The sequence below is a fragment of the Fundulus heteroclitus genome, chromosome 8 (genome assembly GCF_011125445.2).
Source record: "Fundulus heteroclitus isolate FHET01 chromosome 8, MU-UCD_Fhet_4.1, whole genome shotgun sequence".
Taxonomy (NCBI): domain Eukaryota; kingdom Metazoa; phylum Chordata; class Actinopteri; order Cyprinodontiformes; family Fundulidae; genus Fundulus; species Fundulus heteroclitus.
Genome location: NC_046368.1, coordinates 24,621,583 through 24,642,410, shown reverse-complemented (window position 1 = coordinate 24,642,410; position 20,828 = coordinate 24,621,583). Strand labels below are relative to the sequence as shown.

The 20,828-nt window shown below is 42.0% G+C and overlaps 1 protein-coding gene and 1 pseudogene across 2 annotated transcripts; one reads left to right on the top strand and one right to left on the bottom strand.

Annotated features, from left to right (window-relative positions):
- The first annotated feature begins 399 nt into the window (after positions 1–399).
- LOC118563956 lies at positions 400–11,392 on the top strand (annotated as a pseudogene).
- A 15-nt stretch (positions 11,393–11,407) lies between these two features.
- Positions 11,408–20,397, bottom strand: LOC105932282 (hexosaminidase B (beta polypeptide)). 2 transcript variants are annotated; one of them, XM_012871369.3, is made up of 14 exons: positions 20,059–20,397; positions 19,817–19,968; positions 17,867–17,932; positions 17,129–17,175; positions 16,932–17,042; positions 16,735–16,836; positions 16,505–16,637; positions 16,241–16,421; positions 16,072–16,158; positions 15,926–15,998; positions 13,881–14,061; positions 12,355–12,445; positions 11,783–11,887; positions 11,408–11,679 (listed from the first exon to the last, which is right to left on the bottom strand). In XM_012871369.3, the coding sequence occupies exons 1-14, from the start codon at positions 20,310–20,312 to the stop codon at positions 11,616–11,618; spliced, it is 1,647 nt and encodes a 548-aa protein (XP_012726823.2). In that variant the 5' UTR covers positions 20,313–20,397; the 3' UTR covers positions 11,408–11,615. The 2 variants fall into 2 exon arrangements, with proteins under 2 accessions (XP_012726823.2, XP_012726831.2); XM_012871377.3 differs by lacking the exon at positions 13,881–14,061 and adding an exon at positions 14,513–14,687 and having other exon boundaries at positions 11,410–11,679; positions 20,059–20,394.
- Between the last annotated feature and the right edge of the window lie 431 nt (positions 20,398–20,828).

Below are 20,828 nucleotides of genomic sequence, written 5' to 3'. Positions count from 1 at the left end.
AGAGCAGCGTCTGTTAGCCTCGTTGCCACATGCGGACCGGAGCTAGCGCTAGCTACAGTTAGCTAAAGAGTTAGAACCGCTGATAGCAGCGAATTAGCAACATTTCGACGGCTCTGTTCCTTACCATGGTGTATCTGTGAAGTTACTTGTTCCAATAAAAGCGTTGCAGGGGGTTACGGTTGGCGGTGGCACGGTGTTTTTCGCTTCAGGCTGGGGTTCTTCTGGTGTTGTTTTCCCCGCAGCCGACACGTAGAGGAAGTGCGTCACGCGCGGCGGAACGGTAATCCGTTTTTTCCGGCTTCGCTGTTACAAAAAAAGAAAAAGAAAAAATGCCAGTAAAAAATAACACGTTTTAAGTGACATTTATATATTCATATGCTGCCTCTTTCCAGACTTTAATGTTTAAATTTGCAGAAATGTAAATAAAGCAAATTTACCCCTGAGCGCGGAACTAAAGGACGCAGCCTAAGGTCTTCGGGGGATGTATTTTGGAGTCGGTCACGTCTCAAACGTGACTTATGAGTAAGAAAGCAAATGATTCAGTTGTCAAGGGTATTTTAATGTCTTAATTGTTCTGTATCGTTCGTGTTAAAGTTTGTGTTCCGTCTGCAACGAATGAGTTGACGATTGTCGGTCCGACTTGGTTCGGTCTACAGCTCCAACAGGAGGACGTCAGGCAGCTTTTATAACACGCAGACAGTAGAGATGCCTGTCGGAGCCTTTCAGGCGCTCAACGGGATCGCATGGGTAAGAAACGTCATATTTGTTCTATACGTATTCTGCTGTGGATCGACCCGCTTAACAACAGTGTCGCCCGCAGGGAAAATGTTTATTAAGAGCCGGATCACAGCGCTGCAGATGTGGTCTGAGCTGGACTCTAAGAAGATATCATCACGGTGCTCTACCAGGTCTGTTTTATTTCTTGACTTGATTAAAAAAATGCTTCCTTTTTCAGGGTTCACACATTAAGATACAAAAAAGCGTTTAACTTATCAGATAATGGTTTAGTAATGCTGAAGGGCACTGCTAAGGCATCATTTTAAGCCTTAATCAGAATCAGACATACTTTAATAATCCCAGAGGGAAATTACTTTTGTTACACGCTCCAGATATACCAACATTTTTTATCTATCTAATCTATCTATTATCTATCTAGCTATCTATCTATCTATCTAGCTATCTAATCTATCTATAGATGATATATCGTATAGTATATATATATATAATATATATAAAACTATAGATCGAAATAAAGTGATAGTGATCACTAAAAGCTAAGATAGAATGAATAAATAATTACATTCATAAAGTATTTATAGAAATACTTCCTGGGATTATTTGCTTCATTCTTTTAAAGTATGGAAGTTGGGGCTGCAGTTTCAATCATTTACACGGGTGTCCCTCGCCATGGCCCTTTCAAATAGTTGAAATGATACCAGAATCGTTTAATATTGCATTTTTTTTGGGCACTTTTGCCACCACAAATTATACTTCATTTGAATCGGCTTTTATTTGATAAGCTAATAAAGGCCTGCAGGCCGACATTCCAATTTTGCATGGATTTCCACATTTGTGCTAATGCCAATGTGAAAAGGGAAGACCTCTCTGTTCAGCCTTCCTGAGTTCATAATTAAAGCTTCGCTTCAGCTACAGCTGCAGGTCTTTCATGTTATTCTTCTAGGCAAAGTAACTCAAGCTCAGTCAATTCGATGGGTAACTTTTGTGAACATCTCTTTTTAAGTCTTGAAAGATTTTGAATCAAATTTCTGTGCTGACTTCGCCTGGACAATTTGAACACAAAACCACCATTTAATTGTTTGAGGGATGCCGCTGCATCACTCACACAGGCTGAGCGTGTCTCTACTCTGATTGGCCAGTTCATTCTGTGTCTTGGAGCTCCACCTTGCAGAGCCTGCCTGTTGCAGCACCTGTTTGTGAGCGGATTTACGGTGATGTACATTGGGGCCACAGCAGCCATTATGTCTCCTGTATTTTACCAGCTGTGGTGGCTCAGGGTTTATGTGGACGATGGACGATGAAAATCCACCTCAGGTTCAAGCCTTTTGTTTTTGCCTCCAGTGGGGTTTCTTGAAGGATTGCCCTGGAGCCACAGCTCCGTTTTAGTTTTCATCAACTCTCTGAGGCTTTTTTTTTATTTTTTGCTTCTGCTGCAAGGCATCTGCAGCATCCATGTTTCAATGTGGAGATTTGATGTTAGGGTGATTTTTAGTTTTCGTCTGGACATAGTGCTTTGCATTTCGGCCAAAAGTTTAACATTGGACTCATTTAACTAGAGCCCATCTTCCTCATGTTTGCTGCATCCTCTACTTAGCTTGTAAAAAAAAAAAAAAAAAAAATCAATTCCTTTCTTCATGCTGCTCTTTTATAAGGCCAGCAAACAATTGTCCTCCTTATAGTTTGTCCCACCCAAGCTGTAGCTCTCTGCTTCTCTGATCATGCTCTCCTTGCCCTGTCATTTCTGGCAGGTTTTCCGTTGTTCCATATTCTTTAAACGATAATACATTTAATTAGGTTTAATTTAATATTAAGGTAAAGGAGGCCATACGTTTGCACATCTCACTTTTTAAGACGCGTTTTCTTTCTTGGTAAGATATTTTGAAAGCCATTGATAATTTTCCTGCTTCACATTAATGCCCAATGAAATAAACTGTAATTATATGCTATGTGGAAAAGTTCAAGGGTTGTAAATACTTTTGTGAGCCGCTCTCAGGCCTGCAGGGGTTTGTGCAAACGACGCACAGATTTTTAAGGGGGACTATTTACGGATTTATTTATTTTTTGTTTCTAACTATGTGCTTACACAATAAGCAATGAATTTCCAAGCATTTTGGCACATTGCATCACTTTTTAAGAACACTGATTAACTAGGGATTTAGCCAAAGCTGAACATTTACCCTCATGCTGTCTGCCCACAGATGACATCAAATCACTGCGGGCTGTGCTCAACCCTGACATTTCCAAGTAAGTCCAATTTATGCCCCAGCCACTTTACTGGTGATTTCCCACGTTTTTCTTCTTTTTTTTGTTTTTTTTGTTAAGAGATCAGGGTTAAGCTCGTGCCGTGTTTCTGCGGATCCGAAACATCGGCATCATGGCTCACATCGACGCAGGAAAAACAACCACAACAGAGAGGATGTTGTATTATTCCGGCTATACGAGGGCATTAGGAGGTGAGAGTCAGACAGCAGGCATGTAGACGTTAATTTTTCCCCACATTTGAACTGTTATTTCTGTCTTGGTTGATGGTGTGTTTCTGTCAGATGTGGATGACGGGGGACACAGTCACAGATTTCATGGCTCAAGAGAGGGAGCGCGGCATTCACCATACAGTCGGCAGCTGTCACGTTCGACTGGAAAACCCATCGCATCAACCTGATAGACACGCCAGGTAAAGTAAAACAATCCCACGATGCCTGAAATATTCAAGCCGGGTGTGTGAAGGAGCTGTTAGGACCGGAGCTTGTTTGCTTGCAGGACACGTTGACTTCACCCTGGAGGTGGAGCGGGCCGCTTCGTGTTCTCGACGGGGCCGTCGCCGTGTTTGACGCGTCTGCTGGCGTCGAGGTTAGGAAGCTGTTAACGACGCCGTTTTTGGTTGAATCAAAATGTTTTTCGCCGTGTAGTTATGGACTTCTGTGGCTTTTTGAACCCCCGACAGGCCCAGACTCTGACCGTGTGGAGGCAGGCGGAGAAGCACCACATCCCCTGCGTTTGTTTCCCTGAACAAGATGGACAAACCTGCTGCGGAGTGAGTGGCTCACACACCGCCATTTTCTTCTGCACATTATGGGTTAGTTTACCACCAGGTGGAAAATGAAGCCGTGTTTAATTTCACAGCCTGAGTTTCTCAATTGAGAGCATACGACTGAAACTGAAAGCCAATCCAGTCCTCCTGCAGGTAGGCCTCAGAAAACACAAAACATTTATAACCTTTTTTAAATTTCTGCATCGGTTTATGGGGTCATGTCCAGATTTTTATGTGCAAAAGTTTTAATTTCTTTATTCTAATTTCAAGCAGCTGGACTTTGTTGTAAGATGTAGTCTATAGGTAACCATTTATTGTAACCCCTGACTGTAATTAAGGAAAATCAAAAACCTCAGTCCAGTTTAGCTCAATATTTCATATTTTTAGTCGGCAGTCAAGTGAAAATGTGGTTCCAGGTTCAGATCCTTTTTCGTTCAGTTGGTGTTGTGACCACGGGGAGAAGAATGGTGATCTTCAATGAAGATTTAGTTCTGCTCGAGGCGCAGGCTCGCTTTCTCCTTCCAGAGAGAATCCAGGGATCCGATCCAGCAATCTGGTTCAGCTGTTTTTATTCTGCTGCTTTATTCACTTTCAAAGTGCAGCAGATTGTGACACCGGAAGTAAGATTAGAGAGGATCACATTTCCTCTTTTCAAAATAACGTGTTTTTTTTTTTCAAAATAAAAGAGCGCAAGTGCATTATTATAAATAAAAGGAGAAAAAAAAGAGAAGTTTTCTCTACTGGGCTACATGTATTTATAAAAGTCAACTTTGATATTTCAGTTTGGTAAAGTTTCTGTAGTGATATTCCACCAGGGCTGCTTTTTGTATAGTTAAATTGCACGGACGTAACAAATGTGATGTTGTGTTTTAAGTTTTTCTTGAATCCGTCCCCTTCCAGATACCCATTGGTAGCGGTAAGAACTTCACGGGTGTGGTTGACTTGTTAACCAATCAGAAGCTCACATGGGAGCTGACGTCGACACGAGACGACGGACGAACATTTGAAGTCAGATCTCTCGGCCAGTGTGAAGACCGAGAACTCCTGCAAGCCGCCAGCGAGGCCAGGACAGCGCTTATCGAGCAGGTGGACATCCCTGAGGCTGCAGCAACCACTAGCTTTGAACAGGAATTGTTACAGACGGGGATTTTCTTTCTTCATCCCAGGTGGCTGATCTGGACGACCAGTTTGCTGAGCTGGTGCTGACAGATTTTAGTGACAATTTTGATGCTGTTCCCGCAGACAAAGTAAGTCCTCCTCCGCGCAGAGCCAAGAATATGGCATTGTTAAAACAAAAAAAAACAAAAAATAGAACCTTTACACGTGAACGCAAGCTTAACTGTGTTGAATGTGATTCCAGCTACAGGAAGCTGTGCGCCGAGTGACCCTGGCCAGGAAAGGAGTCCCGGTGCTCTGCGGGAGCTCTCTGAAAAACAAAGGCGTTCAGCCTCTCTTAGATGCCATCACCGCTTACCTGCCCGCTCCCAACGAACGGCAACCATGACCTGGTGTGAGTGAACTCTTTAAACCTGTCTCAGTGGTCCGGTCTGAAACACGCACGTCAAACCACGCAGTAACCCTCCGCCGTTATTGACCCAACCGGTAAAAGATATGTAATCTCTCTGATCTGTCATTGAAAATGTACCCGTTATTTGAGTTATTTATTGAGCGTGGAAATAAATCCCATGCTTGGCATAACAAATGCTACATGAAGCATTTTGTATAATTTAACTTTATAGCATGTATATATAATTTTTATGTAAAAAGAGGGCAAGCCAACATGTTATATGAGACTGGTAGATAATATTCTTATTGACTATTTTGTTAAGAAAAAAGTAGCTGCTGATATTACCCAGATCTACAATCATTTGCCTGAATTTTAATTTAAAACCACAGCTAAGATGCATCTGAGGATGTAAGTAGTAAGATGAAAGGTCTGTTTACTCCATCCATGACACTTTAAACTGGGATCTTTTTTCCCCCTTCCAGGTATGAACCAGATTTAGTTTATTTCCAACTACAACGTAAGGCCGTTGTTATAAACTTTAGATATTGTGGAGGACAATGAAAATGATTTTAAAATGTCCGTGTCGGTGCAGATAAACTGTCACAATTAAAAAGGAAAATAGTTTTACAACTACTCAGCTAGGGCCCAAATCTGTTTTTTTTGTAAATATCACATTAGAAACCTGTTAAAATATACCTCAGTGAGTAAAACATGCAAAAAAAGTATATAAATAAATGAACGCTTGTAGCTAACTTTCATTTGTTTGTGTTGTTGTCTCTAAACAGCGGTTTATTTTTCTGCTTACTTATTGGCCTGAGGCTAATATTTATTAATTTATTAATATTTAAGAATTTTGATGTTAAAATTCACTAGTTCAATCTTTATGTTGAATTCTTTATGCTTTTACTGAATGCTGTATACATTTTAAATATTCATATAATTCTTTTAGGAATCTAAATTTTATATACATTTCACAACATAAACCATTAAATGTATTTTAAGGTTGATTTAGCATATTTTTTATGTTTTTCATATATTTCACAGATGTTCTGCCTTGCTTATCTTCAGTGATGTAATTATAAGAAATTGTTGAATGTCATTGATGATGTGTTTTATTTTTTTTTTTTTTACATAATTTGCGTAATCTACTTTAAATAAAAAAAAAAAAGACAGGTCACTGGATTATGCAAACATTACGCATCACAAGTTTTCTTCATTGGTTTTAAGAATTGTAGGCTTTTTTTAGTTTCCTTGTTGTTAATCTAACGTAACCATGTCTGTTTTGCATCGTCCTACAGGCGGTGGTACAAGGACGACTTGTGTGCCTTGGCCTTTAAGGTTCTCCATGACAAGCAGCGCGGCCCCCTGGTCTTCCTCAGGATCTACTCTGGAACACTGAAACCCCAGACAGCCGTCCACAACATTAACCGGAACAGCACGTATGTTGTTTTCCACCCTGCCTCGCTTTGATCTGCGTTTTAAAAGTAATGCAGATTTTTCTGATTTTTTTTTCCAGGGAGAGGATGAGCAGGCTGCTGGTGCCGTTCGCTGATCAGCACGTGGAAATCCCCTCAATGAGCGCGGGGAACATCGCCCTGACTGTGGGGACTGAAGCAGGTAGAGCGTGACCCGGCGAGGTTCGGCGTTTTGTTTTCCCTCAGCAGAGGCCGCTCATGTTTTCTGCTTTCTCATCAGACGGTCACAGGAGACACCATCGTTTCCTCCAGAGCGTCAGCAGCCGCTGCTGCTCGCCGAGCCCAGAACGACAGCGGGACGGGGAAGAAGCGCGGAGAACACGCCGACATCGTCCTCTCTGGAGTAGAAGTCCCCGATCCCCGTCTTCTTCTGCACCGTAGAACCCCCGACATGGCCAAACAGGCAGGTCGGTGCCGGAGTTTGTGTTTACGGTGGCAAAATTGTTCGTGCGGCACCTTTTCTACATGTTGTCACGTTACGACCGCAAACTTCAATCAGGGTTCCTGCGGATCCTTAAAAAGTCTTAAAAGGCATTGAATTCTGTAATATAAAACTAAGGCCTTAATTGGCATTAAAATGTCTTAAATCGGTCTTTCTTAGGTCTTAAAATTGTTACCAGGTCATAAATAGGATTTTATTTTTGTAATCTTTACCAAACAGTAAAATAATTGACACAATTATAATTTTTTAAATTTACCCAACGGCTCAACGTAACCATTATTGGTTCCGTCGCGATAGCGGAACCAATAAAAATTGTGGTGGCCGGACCATAGCTGCGAAAAAGAGTTGGCACTGGTTATGTTGTGGTTTTTAAAACTGATTTATAGTTTATTTTAGTAGGGAACAAAACAAAGTTTGTGAATTTAGTTCAGTAGTTGTTAAAAAATATATCTGTAATTTGTGTTTCTTCCTATATGGAAGGTTTTTAAAAATTTTAAACATGTCTACTGAGCCAGAAAGTAATGGTTTATGTGAAAATAAACATTTGGGTGAAGTTTTCGCAACCAGGTTTAAGGAAGGGGTTCAGCATGTAGAGCAACTAAAATCAGATTTATGGTAAAAAACAAAAACAATTCACCGAGCTATGAACATGTTGAACACTGCATGTTTATGTATACCAAAAAGGTAAAGATAGAAAGGAACGCTATGACCGTTTTGTGTTGATCCATCACATAAAATCCCACACTTTAACGTTTTATGGCTGTAAAGTGACAAAAGATAAGGTAAGAAATACCTTTATTGTCCCGCAACATGGGAATTTGGCCGTAACAGTGGCGAGAACACAGAGTTGCACAGAGTAGGTCAGTGATGAAAAACAAGCTACAGTTAAGTTCTAAAGCGACAGAACGAGAACCGGTCAGAAAGGCTAAAAGTAAAACTATTGCACAATTATTGATATTAAATTATCAGATGGCACTCTATGGTGCTCATCTTATCACAGTCTTCCAAACATGTTTTTTTCTTCACCAAAGATCTGGAGAATGCCCTGAAATGCCTGCAGAGAGAAGACCCCAGCCTGAAAGTCAGAGCTGACCCGGATTCTGGTCAGGTAAAACCGATCTTGGAGCAGCCAGGGCTTTCGCTCTGGGCCCCGGCTAGCTAACTAAAGCTGATTTTCTTTCCGCCCCAAAGACCATCCTGTGTGGGATGGGGGAGCTGCACATCGAGATCATCCACGATCGAATCAGACGAGAGTACGGCATCGAGACTCACCTTGGACCGCTGCAGGTGGCCTACAGAGAAACCGTTCTCCAGGAGGTCTCGACTGCAGGTACAGCTTTGAGCCGTTTTACTGTCGGTTCTGGAAGGCTCCAGATATCCGTGCGTGAACTTACCGTGGCATTTGTCTCCGTTAGACACACTGGACCGAACCATGGGGGACAGAAGGCACGTCGCGTCAGTGAGTCTGACCGTCAGACCAGCGGACATGTCGTGTGACGTCGCGTTTACAAAAGAATTAAAAGAGCAGATCCAGCCGGAGATGAGAGAGGCCGTGGAGAATGGAGTACAGAGCTCATATCTGCAAGGTAAATGTGGCTTCACTTGTTCTTTCCTATTCCTAAGCAAAAACAGCTTTAATTATACCTAAAGCAGCAGCTTGTTTTTTTTTTGTTGTTTTTTTACCTAGTAGACAATGCAGGTTATGTGAAAGCAAAGGGCAATGGAGTAATAGCGCAACAAGGCAGAAAATGTTCGATACAAGGGAAAAAAATCAGGGTAAAGAATGTCGCCATGTAATTTTTATGGCTTTCACTTTGTAAGGTAGCTTTTTTTCTAAAAGGCCTGGGAGAGGGCAGAACTGAAAGCAGTTCCCAAAGGAAGACGATCGCTCAGCGTAAACTGCACCGGCGTTGTCTAAAGTTCCCCTCTCAGCTTCTTTGTGAATTTACGTTTAAAAAACACATGACAGCGGTTCGCTTGGGAGGGGAAAAAAGCAGCTGCCTTGCACTCCAAACATGACTAATAACGGCTGATTGGGGTTTTTGCAAAAGAGGAACGTGTTTATTTAGATTTTCTTTTTAAACATAGAGATCTGACAGCCCAGGATAACGAGCGTACCTGCAGGGTGTCGATAAAACTGAAAGAACAGTAAGTCCGTAAATCTAAAACTGACTTGAAGGCATCATCCTTTCAACTTTTTCATTTTGTCACACCACAATCTTAAACGGAATCTTCTTTCATATTTAATGTGACATGCCAAGTAATATTAATAGCATGATTAGGATGTAAAAGAAAACATACACATGGTTAAATTTTTTCAAACAATCAACACGAACAGTGTGGTCTGCTTTTGTTTTCAGACCCCTGTACCCTGATAGCCCTAAATCACACCCAGAGCAAATTAATGACTTTGTTGAAGTCTTTCGGGTATATGTTTTACGTCTGGACTTTGACTAGGCCAGGCTAGTTTTGTGCTGCACGTGTAGACCAACTGTAAACTGCATCTTTCACTTGTTTACCTTGCCCTCATTCATGACTCGTGACTGTGGAAGAGTGCTGTAAAAGTGCAAACAGCACTTTTACAGCACTCATTAAAAAGCATTAAAACATAATAGAGAGACTGTCTCACCTGATCTGGGGATCTTTGTAGAGTTCCTCCATGGTTTCTTGCGGTCTATGGTCACTTCTGATTAATGGCCCTCTATCTCCAGGCCTGTAGGCTCCGGAGGAGCGCTGCTTTTTTGGTAGCTTTGCTGTTGTTATGCCATTTCCCAAGCCGTGATAATCCATTTACAACCTAACAACTATGGTATAAACTTTTCCACAACTCAATCTTTGACCCGTCGGCTCTTTCGCTTAGAAAAATGTCGCTGTGGTTTGGGGTTGTGAAAATGGGAAGAAGTTCAAGAAGTATCATTGTATTGTAGGTACATTATTGACCCAGATAGAAAACTTTTACACCCCCCCACCCCTACCAAGCCTTAATGTGAAAGGTTCATCACTACCTACTGTAATCATCCTGTCATGGTGTAAAGGTCCAGCTGTAAAACCAAAGTTAGAACGATACGTTTATATTAATTTTAACTGCATGGGTATAACCAGCCGCCCTCCCCGTCTTGTACTTTGACGCTTCACTGCTGAGGACCAGATCTCTGATTGCCTCTCCAGGCCCGCTGCTGGGTTACCCCCGTGCAGGGCGTGTCCACTCTGATCCACGGCATTTCCGTGGAACCGGGGACGTCGCCGGCCATGGTGTCCGCCTGCGTGTCCCGCTGCATGCTGAAGGTAAGCCGGGGAACCGTTTTCACGTCAAAGCCACCGATGGCGGCGCCGGAGACAGGAACACGCCACAACAGTGTTGCTTTGGGACGCAGGCCCTGAGGCTGGCGGGGGGACAGGTCCTGGAGCCGGTCATGTCCCTGGAGGTGACCGTCGGCGAGGAGCACCTCGGCTCCGTGCTGGGGGACCTGGCCCAAAGACGGGGGACCGTCAGGGACATCCAGAGTCGTCATGACAACAAGGTGCTGCTGGCAACCGTGCCCCTGGCTGAAATGATGGTGAGACCGAGTCTCATTAATAAAAAATCTGCAGGTTCTTTCTGAAAACGATGCGGTAATTAATGTCCTCACACATTGAAGGGGAGTGGTGGCCTAGTGGTTAGAGCAGCGCGCCTGCACTCAGAGAAGGGTGCAAGTACCCGGTTCAATCCCCAGAGCCTGCACTCTGGGTCCCTGAGCAAGACCCTTAACCCCAGATTGCTCCCCAGGCGCCGCACATGGCAGCCCTCTGCTCCCCAAGGGGATGGGTTAAAAGCAGAGAACAGATTTCGTTGCTTGTACTTGTGACAGTGCAATGACAATAAAATAGATTTCTATTCTATTCTATTAAAAGGGCTACTCCACGGTGCTGCGAACTGTGACCTCTGGGAACGCCACTTTTTCAATGGAGCTGGACGCCTACCAAGCCATGAACCCCCAGGCCCAGAGTGCACTTCTCAGGAGAATGTCCGGTGGGATGTGATCGCACAAGACCAAACACATGTGTACAGAATGGAGACTTTTCATGGAAATTAAAGCTATTTATTGTGGAAAATGTTGAGTAAATAAGAATAAAATACAACCATACTCGTAATGTGCTGCAAACCTAAATTTGCAGCCATGGTATTTCTGTATATTTCTAATAAAAACAAAACACAGAAGCAATCACAGTGTCAACATTTTATTGATTTTTTTTTTTTTTTTTAAACAAAACTCATGTAGAAAAATCATTCACTTTGACACAATATTTATGCATCGGATTCAACAGGTTGTGACAGCTTTGAAAAGGGGTTTCTCGTTTGATTTCCCAGGTTACAAACCAGCATTGGGATGATTGCGTGTGGATGTGCTTCCCTTTTCTGTTCCCAGAGCAGCGTTTCAGATGGGCTCAGACACCTTTGTATTCATGTGGGCAAAAGCTGGGAGACAGCGGCTGAGCTGGTACCCCACGCCTTACGAAAGAGAAGAGAAAAAAGAAAACCTTTAAAATGTTCCTTGTACTTAATAAGAATATCTGTTAGGTACTTTTGATGACATTTGGAAGCGCATACTTACTGTACCAGACGACAGCGGTGCACAGAAAGTCTGCTGTAGGCGTCGGTAATGTCTGTGACCTCTTTAGCGCTCCAGAGCCGCTCTGCTACGGCACTGGCTCGAGGCCTGGAGAACAAAATGGTATTCTGATATTATCTCCGTAAAATATATTGTTTACGGCGCAGAAAGAGTATTTACACTGCTTAAACTTGTCGACATTGGGTCATATTACAGCCACAGATTTTAATACATTTTAAACAGGATTTTTAGGGGACAGACCAACAATAGTCTTGTTCATAATTGGGAATGAGAAGGTTTATGAAAAATTAACAGTCTGCAATGTGAAAAATGGGGTGTGCATTTTGTCTGAGTCTCAGTGCAACCTGTTGCCTTCAGAACAGTTGCATGCACAGAGGTTAAAAACTTTTCCTTATATGTTACACTAAAACACTTTGTGTTGATCTTTCAAAACTAACATTAAAAGACACATTGAAGTTTGTGACTGTAACAGGCTAAACATGTAAAAATCAATAGCTTTACCATGCGCTTTATGTATTAAATAAAAAGCAAAAAACAAAAGTGACATATTTTACCAGAGTCTTGGTGTCAGATTCGTAGCATCCACGTACTCTCCCCATAGACAGGCTTCTCCACCGATCACAAGATTCTTTTGCTTTTCAGTTCCTGTTTTTTTTTTTAAACATAATGTTATTAAATGCAGCTTCCATTGCATAAAAACATGTAAATCTTCCCTTTTTTTATTTAACAGGTTTACAAAGGCTTGCACAGGAGTGACAACTCTAGGTCAAGCTAAAGTTGAGCCAAATTGCAGCTAAATAAGGCAGACCTCAGCCAGTGCTGCTGGTGGTGGTAGTAATAATAATAATAATAATAATTATTATTATTATTAACAATAATAAGCAAATTGTGTTTTTCTATATAGAATACTGACAAAATTCCAGTTAAATAACTTGTGCCGTCTAAATAGTTTTGAAATATTCATGGTGCTTGCATGAAAAAATGAAATAAAAAAAAAGATTATGATTTGAGCCAGAATTTCTTCTGTTTCCTAAAACATTTTAAACAATTTTCTTCTACTGTTGAATCTGAACTTGTCCAGATTTACAAGTCCTAGGGCTGGACGATATAGGAAAAAAAAGGCATGTCGATAAAATAGAAATATCAATATCGATAATTATCAACAAATTCAAAACTTATTTTAAGTGCAGCCCTGACAAATTTATGCTGTTTACCTAGCGACTTTTTTTTTATAGATACAGGACACACAAACACTGACTTTTTTTTTGTATAAAAGAAAAAAAGAACATACGAGCTCTGCAAACGTTGAAGGGGGCGGAGCTTGGTTCCTGGGTCTGCGTTGTGATTGGATGCAACGACTGTAATATTAACCTACATGGCTAGAATGCATAAATAAAACTGTTGTTCTATTGAAGTTTTTATTTACCCTTTTTTTCCCCCTATCAATATACATTATTGAATTATCGTCCAGCCCTAACAAGTCCTAAAACTGAGTTTTCTGCTAACTAATGTAGGTAGCACACTAAAATACACTGTTAACCATTTGAATTCACTGTTCTTTTTAAAGTTGTAATACTTCAAGAGGTAACGCCTAAGTGTGAGAGAACATAGAACTCATTTTACTATCAGAGGCTCTTTTCTCTTTCCTAGTAGTTACATTTTTGCTTTTTAAAAAAACGATTGCGTACACTCCTTAAGAGCTATCCTCAATTAGGACTGTGGCTTATCCAGGAATCTTCCTGTAAAAAGGCTCGATCCATTTACTTTTGCCCATGGAGTCATATTTGAAGCACAGCGTAGAGATTGCACTTTCTAGGATCTGCCAAAACCTTTAGACTTTTGCAACAATAAAAACCCTTTACTATGTTACAGGCTGTTAAAACACTAGATTCAGTGTGTTTAGACCAGTGGTTTTTAAGAAACGAGAGCAAAAGCCCCCAGGGGCTGTTTGACAGTCGCTACTTTTCTAACTTCCTGCAGAAGCAAGCTGTGTTGCAATGCTAACGCTAGCTTCTGAACAGGAACAAGTAGAGGAAAGAAGTAAAGAAAATGGATCAAGATCCATCAAGCAGACACAAACCCTTAAAATCTTGTGGGTCGGCTTTGTAATAGCCTGGCCAATCCTGGCCGTAGGAGATACGGTTCAGGTACCAGGGAGAGGACAGCAGGGTCTGGTACCCTGCCGACGTAATATTTGCCATCTCACTCTGGTATTTCTCCTGGTTTCCTTTCCAAACGTGGATTAGTGTGTCTGGTTTCAGCTAAAGAGCACACACACACATATACACACACACACACACACAGAGAGAGACAGATGGAAATATAAGATCACAACGGGTTTCTCCATCTGCTCTTCGTCCATTTAAAGTGTCTCTGGATATCAGCGGATCACAACGTCTCGCCCATTATCCAGTGTTCTCTGTTGGTTTTATCTGATCATTGTAAACTGAACATCGGTGACATAGTGTGGTGAAATGCATGCAGTGCTGAAAAAAGAAGCAAAACCACCAGCCACACTGCCCCATGTTCACACAGCGTCAATTTGACTCTAGTTGTCACGACTGTGCAGTATTTTGGTTTTTTTTAAATGTAAGCCTGTTGAACAAAAACAAGGCAAAAATTATCCCCCCCCCCCATCACCATGAAATGATTTGTGAAAAAGAAAAATTCAACATAATTTTTTTAAAATCATTATCATCAATTTGAACTGACCGTTGAAGCTGAGCGGCTCAACCTTGTAGTACTTCTGCCAGTCCTGTCCTGTGCTAATATAGTCTAAGTACCATGGGGCGGAGAGGATGGTGGTGTATCCTGATGCGGTCACATTGCTCATCTCTGAGTTAGCACTACTGCTGATCCACACATGCACTACCGTGTCGGGCTTCAGCTGCAATTGTTACAAGCCAGACACACGTCCTTACATAGTGCAGTCATAAATTATAAAGAAAAGAGATCAACAGTTGTACAAGAATATAAATAAACTGTAAGCACCACTTGGAGACATATCCTGTAGGATTTGGGCATTACCTTATGCTTCTTTTTTCTTCCATTAATGTTAATTAGGGTTGGGCAACATATCGAGATTTTAAAAATATTAAGGTTTTTTAGAACGGATATTACGACTTCAATGTTTCTCCTATTTATCTATTTATCTGTTTTATTTATTTATTTATTAAACAGGCCTGAGGGATTTGGATTAAGCTTTGATTCTGACATGCCTTTTTTAATTACTTTATGAAAAAAAAAACATATTGAGATAAATATTGTATATCAACATTCAGCCTAAAAATATCAATATTATTTTTTGTTCATGTCAACCAGCCCTAATATCAATGCATTAATGTATTCAAGTTACAGTTATAAATTCATATGGAGCTTTATTTTGATATCTAGTCAAGCAAATAAAAAAAAAACACACATCCATCATCCATATTCACTTGTCCTTATAGTAGGTGAGGTCAATTTGGGGTCGACTGCGTTAGGATGTGCTTCCCATATAACTACATATTCCCAAAGGGATCTGTAGCTGAGTTTAACATAAAAGTCACAAAAAGTATATTACTTTAGATGCAGTAAAATAGCCCACTAAATTTTATTTTTTACAACTAATGACATTCCTGATGCTGCAGTCTCAACTATTTTTCTTCCTATTTCTTTTTTTTTAATTAATATTTTCTTATCAAACCAAAGATATTTTCTACAAGACAGCCACGATATGCTGCTCCAACATCAGGTTAACTCGCTTGATGCATCACCAAATATACACAAAGCTCTATCATTAGTTTGAAAAAAATGTGTCCGAATCGCCACATACAGCTGAAGTATTAAAAAGTATCGACTATGCTCTAATTTACATTTAAGTGCTATGCTGGTATTAGCGGCTTTGCTCTCTGTTTTGATACGACTTGTTGATAATGCGAAACAATATTTTGTTACGTTCCAGCTGATCGCGTTACCGGGGATCTGGCAGGACAACCCTAAGCAAACAACAAAAACCTACAAGCATCTCCACAGTGCCTTTTAGATAAATGCTTTTTAAATGATTCAGAAAAAAAACATCTTAAACAAAAAAATTGCCCTTTAACAATCATTAAAGCATTAAAAAGAAAACTGATGAGAGGATACCTTAACACCGTTGTCAAAGACCTCCTGCCAGATGATGTAGCCTTTATTGGTGGCGGTGACAATATCCAGAAGCCTTTCAGATAAAAAAGAAAAATTAAACCGGATAATAAAACAAAAAGCAAAACTTTACAACACAAAGTACGCACTTCTGGATGTAAAAGGACTCCAGTTTTCTGTAGTCCTGTCCGAAGCCTTGCTGCTCCATGAACTTCTGGATGTCTGGGTTGGACTTCCTGTAAAAGACAACAGACGGATAACAGCCGCCGACACCCGCCCGGTCTTGGGAGACGGATCTAAACGCTTCGGGCGCCTCACCAACACGTGAAGTCCACCTCGTCGCCTCCCAGGTGAACGTAGGCGTCGGGGAACACGGTGCTGACCTCTTTGAAGAACTGCTGCATGAAGGTGTACGTGGAGTTTAGGATGGGGTTCACCGGTCCGAAGGTGCCGGACGGCTTGGAGCCAGCGTAGCAAGGCGTGAGCAGGTCGGGTTGGCCTAAGAAGGAAATGCATGGACGTGGACGCCAGGACAATACAGCAACCGAGTCCAAATGGGACGTAGACAACGAGAGAACCCACCTTTGCCCCAAGACTGCGTGTGTCCCGGGGTGTCAAACTCGGAGACGACCCGAATCCCTCGGAGGCGAGCAAACTCGATCACCATTTTCACATCGGCAGGCGTGTACACGTGGGTGTAAGGGTGGTAAGCGCCCTGTGGACATTGAGACGGGGACATTTATGTCACAACGCAGCGGCATAATGAGACATTTGGGTTGGAGTCAACACAGACGGGGAGTCGTCACTGCGACCTTTCGGCTCAGGTCTGGGAACGTCCGGCTCAGGTAAGGAAAAGACGGATCGTCGACGATGTGCCAGTGGAAGACGTTGAATTTATGCATTGCCATGGTTTCCTGTACGACGGAGGGGATAGAGATTAAAAAGAAAAAATCCAAAGTTAATTAAAATAAATGAATACAAAATAATAAAAGACAACAAGCTTACATACCAGGTTAGACAGGATGACTTTAATTGGAAGGAAATGTCGTGACGAGTCCAGCAAGATGCCTCTGTGAGCAAACCTCGGGAAGTCACTGACTGACGTTGCATTGATGCTTTTCTAAAAACGGAAAAGGCGAGAAAAAAAAAAAAAGGTGAGACCTGGGTTTGGAAACAGTTTAGACACAATTCAACGGTCTTACTTACAGCTCCGTACTCGTCCTCGTAGACCAGCTGGCTGAAAGTTTCCAGACCTCAAAAAGAAGAAGAAGCAGAAACATAAAACGGAGGTTAAGAAGATGGAAAATGATTCAGCTAAGCTCAACTCCATCTGGAAACCCCCTGATGTTTGCCTGAAATTAGCCCCAGCAATGTTCGTAAGCACAGGATCAAACTTTTAGTTGTGCACTTTACGAACGTGTTCTTCGTGGAAGAGTGTCGGGAAGAAAGCGACAAGACAAGAAAGCGACGCGGTTTGTAATAAACCACGTATGGGATGTAATAAACATGCTTTGATTAGATAAGAGCAAATAGAGCTTTTTGGCCTGCATGAAAAATGCTGAGTGGCAGAAAGGCAACACTGCATATCGCCCCGAAACACACTGCCCCCACAGGAAAACACTGCGGTTGCAGGATCATGCTGTGGTGATGCTTTCCTTCAACAGGGACAGGGGAACTGGTCACAGTTAATGGAAAGATGGATGGAGCTCAATACAGGGAAATCCTAGCAGATAACCTATTAAAGACCTAAGACAGCGGTAGAACTACCGGCAGGATGTGAATGTGTGACTGACTAACTGTAACGTAAGGCGCTTTGGGGTTGTTGGACTTGATAAGGGGCTATACAAGTACAAGCCATTTACTAGTTAAAAAAAACCTGTAAAGCGCTTGTCATTTGAAAATTAGTCCAAAAAAAAACAGTTGTATAAGTAAATATAATCCTACCATGCAGGGCACCCCAGACCTTTGGTGCCTTCAGGACAGAGACTGGCTGATCCACGGAAAGCTCGTCTGCAGGAAACAAACAGTCACAGCAGCATTTACAGTGTCGGTAAAGCTTGTCAGCATCATAAGTAATGAGACATCTGGGTTAATCCTGGAATTTGCTTTTCAGGTAACCTTAGAATTTACTTTTTACCAATCATGAGCAGAAAAGCTTTTCCTGGAAACGTGCAAGCAACATAGTCACGAGTTGAAGCGGCTACATTTCTGTTAAACTACCACGGTTTGTGAATTCCTATTTAACCCAACGTCAGATAAATCATTGTTAAATATGTCATCTTGGCTGCTGTTCAACATTTTGTTAGATGGAATTGGCTGTTTACTGGTGACCCGCCTCGCTGATGGTATATCTTATCTGCACACAATCAGTCAAGTGGTTGATCAGTTCAAAGACAACACTTTAATGGTCTCTCATTGCTAAACCAGAGGACAATTCGACACAGAAACCCAGCCCTCAGCTGGCGTCAGCGGCACCCTTTACCGTGATAAATTAAAAAGAGAAAGTTGGAAATAAATTCACTTTTTATTGCAGAAGCACAATCTCAGGTTGAGAAAAATAAAATGTTCAACATTTGATTAATGTACTTTTATTTGGAGGGGGGAAACAAAACAAAAAAAACACTCCTTTTCTAAATTACCGGTGTCACAATTTGTGGCTTCCCTTTCTATGAAATACAGGTTACTAAAATTCCTTTTTTTTTTTTTTTTAAAGCTGATCCCGTTTTTGTAATCCACCACTTCCTGTTTCCACTGTATAAAAAAAATGTGCAAACTTCTCTTAGCCGCTCTTAAAAATGGAATAGCCAATAGAACAAGTCATTCAAGTAAGGCAAGTCAGTTTAAATTTCGGGTTTAAATAAAATTCTGCATCTCCTGTGTCACGCAGGACGGGGCCCATATCTGTCTGTCTTGCAATAAAGTGAACTAGATTAGAAAGTGTGTGTGTGTGTGATAGTAAGAGAGCAAAAAAAAAAAAAAAAAAAAAAAGGCACTGATCAGGATCTTGAAGTTACGAAGTCTCTATCAGCAACAGATAAAAAGCGATTGGACGTGTTAATGCATTTCAGAAGCGTTGTGTGGGAGGCATGCCAGGAAGAGAATAAAAATTAGTGTTTTTTTTTTTTCTACAAGGCTGTAGGAACTTTCACTGCAACCTAAACCTCTAATTAAATGAGATGAAAAATAGAACCATCTTATGTGTGCAAGACTTGAGTGGAGTTTTTCTTTAATATGCAGAAAAGCCCCCCCATAGCCACTTTTAAGTACGGTGGAGGATCTGTAATGCTGTGGGCCTTTTGCGCTCTATGCACTGAGTGCCTTGTTGAGTGAGTACCACGAAAGATAACATTTCATTAAAACTGTTGGTGAATTCTGACAGAGGTCAGAATTTAACCTTCTTCAATGGCCGTATCAGTCCTCGGGTCTAAATAGCTCTTTGCTATTGGTCTAAACCCAATAGCAAAGCAAATCTGGACGATCTGAGGAGATTGTGCAAACAGGAATGGTCAAAGATCCCTCTCTGTTCTGTTTGTGTTATTGGGGGAAAAAAGAAGATATTGACAGCAAAGCTGCCAGTGAGTGTGGCACTGATCATGTGATGAATAATCTTTACTTCGCATGACATTTTCTCTTCCACAGAACACGTGCTAAAGTAAAATGTTTCTGCATGAGATTATGCTACAGCAATAAATAAAAGTTGGTCTTATTTCCAAGTCGTTACTTAAAAAGAAAATAAGTTATAGATCTTATCGGAGTGTGGAATGCGCTGCAGCCCCTCTTAAAAGTTAACAAGAAGATGATCAGGAAGCAGTTTTGAGCTTGATGAACGTCAAGCTCCGGTTCCCCACCACAGATCGCCTCCGTATCAAGGAGGAAATGAAGAGACGGACTCACATGACTCGTCGGAAGACACGGTGGGGTAGCCGTCGCACTCCGAGTCGGGGGACGTGATCCACACCTGCAGCTCCAACAGCTCCGCGGGACCTGTTCTCGAGCCTTTATTAACATTCTGCGTCTTCACATCCCCGAATATATATTCAAAATACCTGCAGAGAGAAACGGGTCAGTGAACGCATCACGACGCGGTGCCAATGGAAACAAGAAGAGAAAGCAACCCTGTCACCCCCCCTCCGAACCTCCGGTAGGCCTGCTGCAGGAGGCTGCAGCTCGGACCGGCACCGGACTCCTTGGCGTCGGTGATCCTGAAGCTGGAGGAGCTCAGTTTGAAGGAAACTTCCGAGATCTGCACCTTCTGCGGCAGCGGCCACAGGGAGCCGTATTTGGAGGGCTGGAAGGCCAGCTCGGGCTCCTGGTCGAGGCGGTCGGGCTGGTGCCCCCAGCAGGAGCCGAGAGTCAGCAGCGTGAAGGCAAACCCCACCAGGACGGTCATGTTGGCAGCAGCACTGTAAAGTCACAAGACCTGTCCTGATGGCAACAGAAAACAGATTTGTATGGAAACGGGAGGAGGGCGGGGCTTCCCACGCGGAAGTCGCGATTTAAAGGGCCAGCGTCTAGATACGGCGCCTTCCACCGGCCTTTCTGTTAAAGATGGAGAACATTACATAACTTAAAATTCATACTTATTCTTTTGTATATTTTGTAGCACTTGCACATTAGACTAAAATAATTCAAAGCTGCACAGCTCGGGATCCAGAACACTCCAACATGGTCCCCAAAACCTTTGGAAGACAGAGACCCCACAGCATTACAGACCCTCCACCATACCTAACAGTGGACACAACTTGCGTTGTCACAAACCTAAAAATCTCTTTATTTGTTGCCCAAAAGTCAAATCTTACTGTCATCTGACCAAAGCACACGGTTCTTCAATTTAAAGTTCCTATTAGCAAACTATGTTTACGACAGAAGAAACCCCCTTATTTCTCTGTGTCCCCTCCCAAACAAC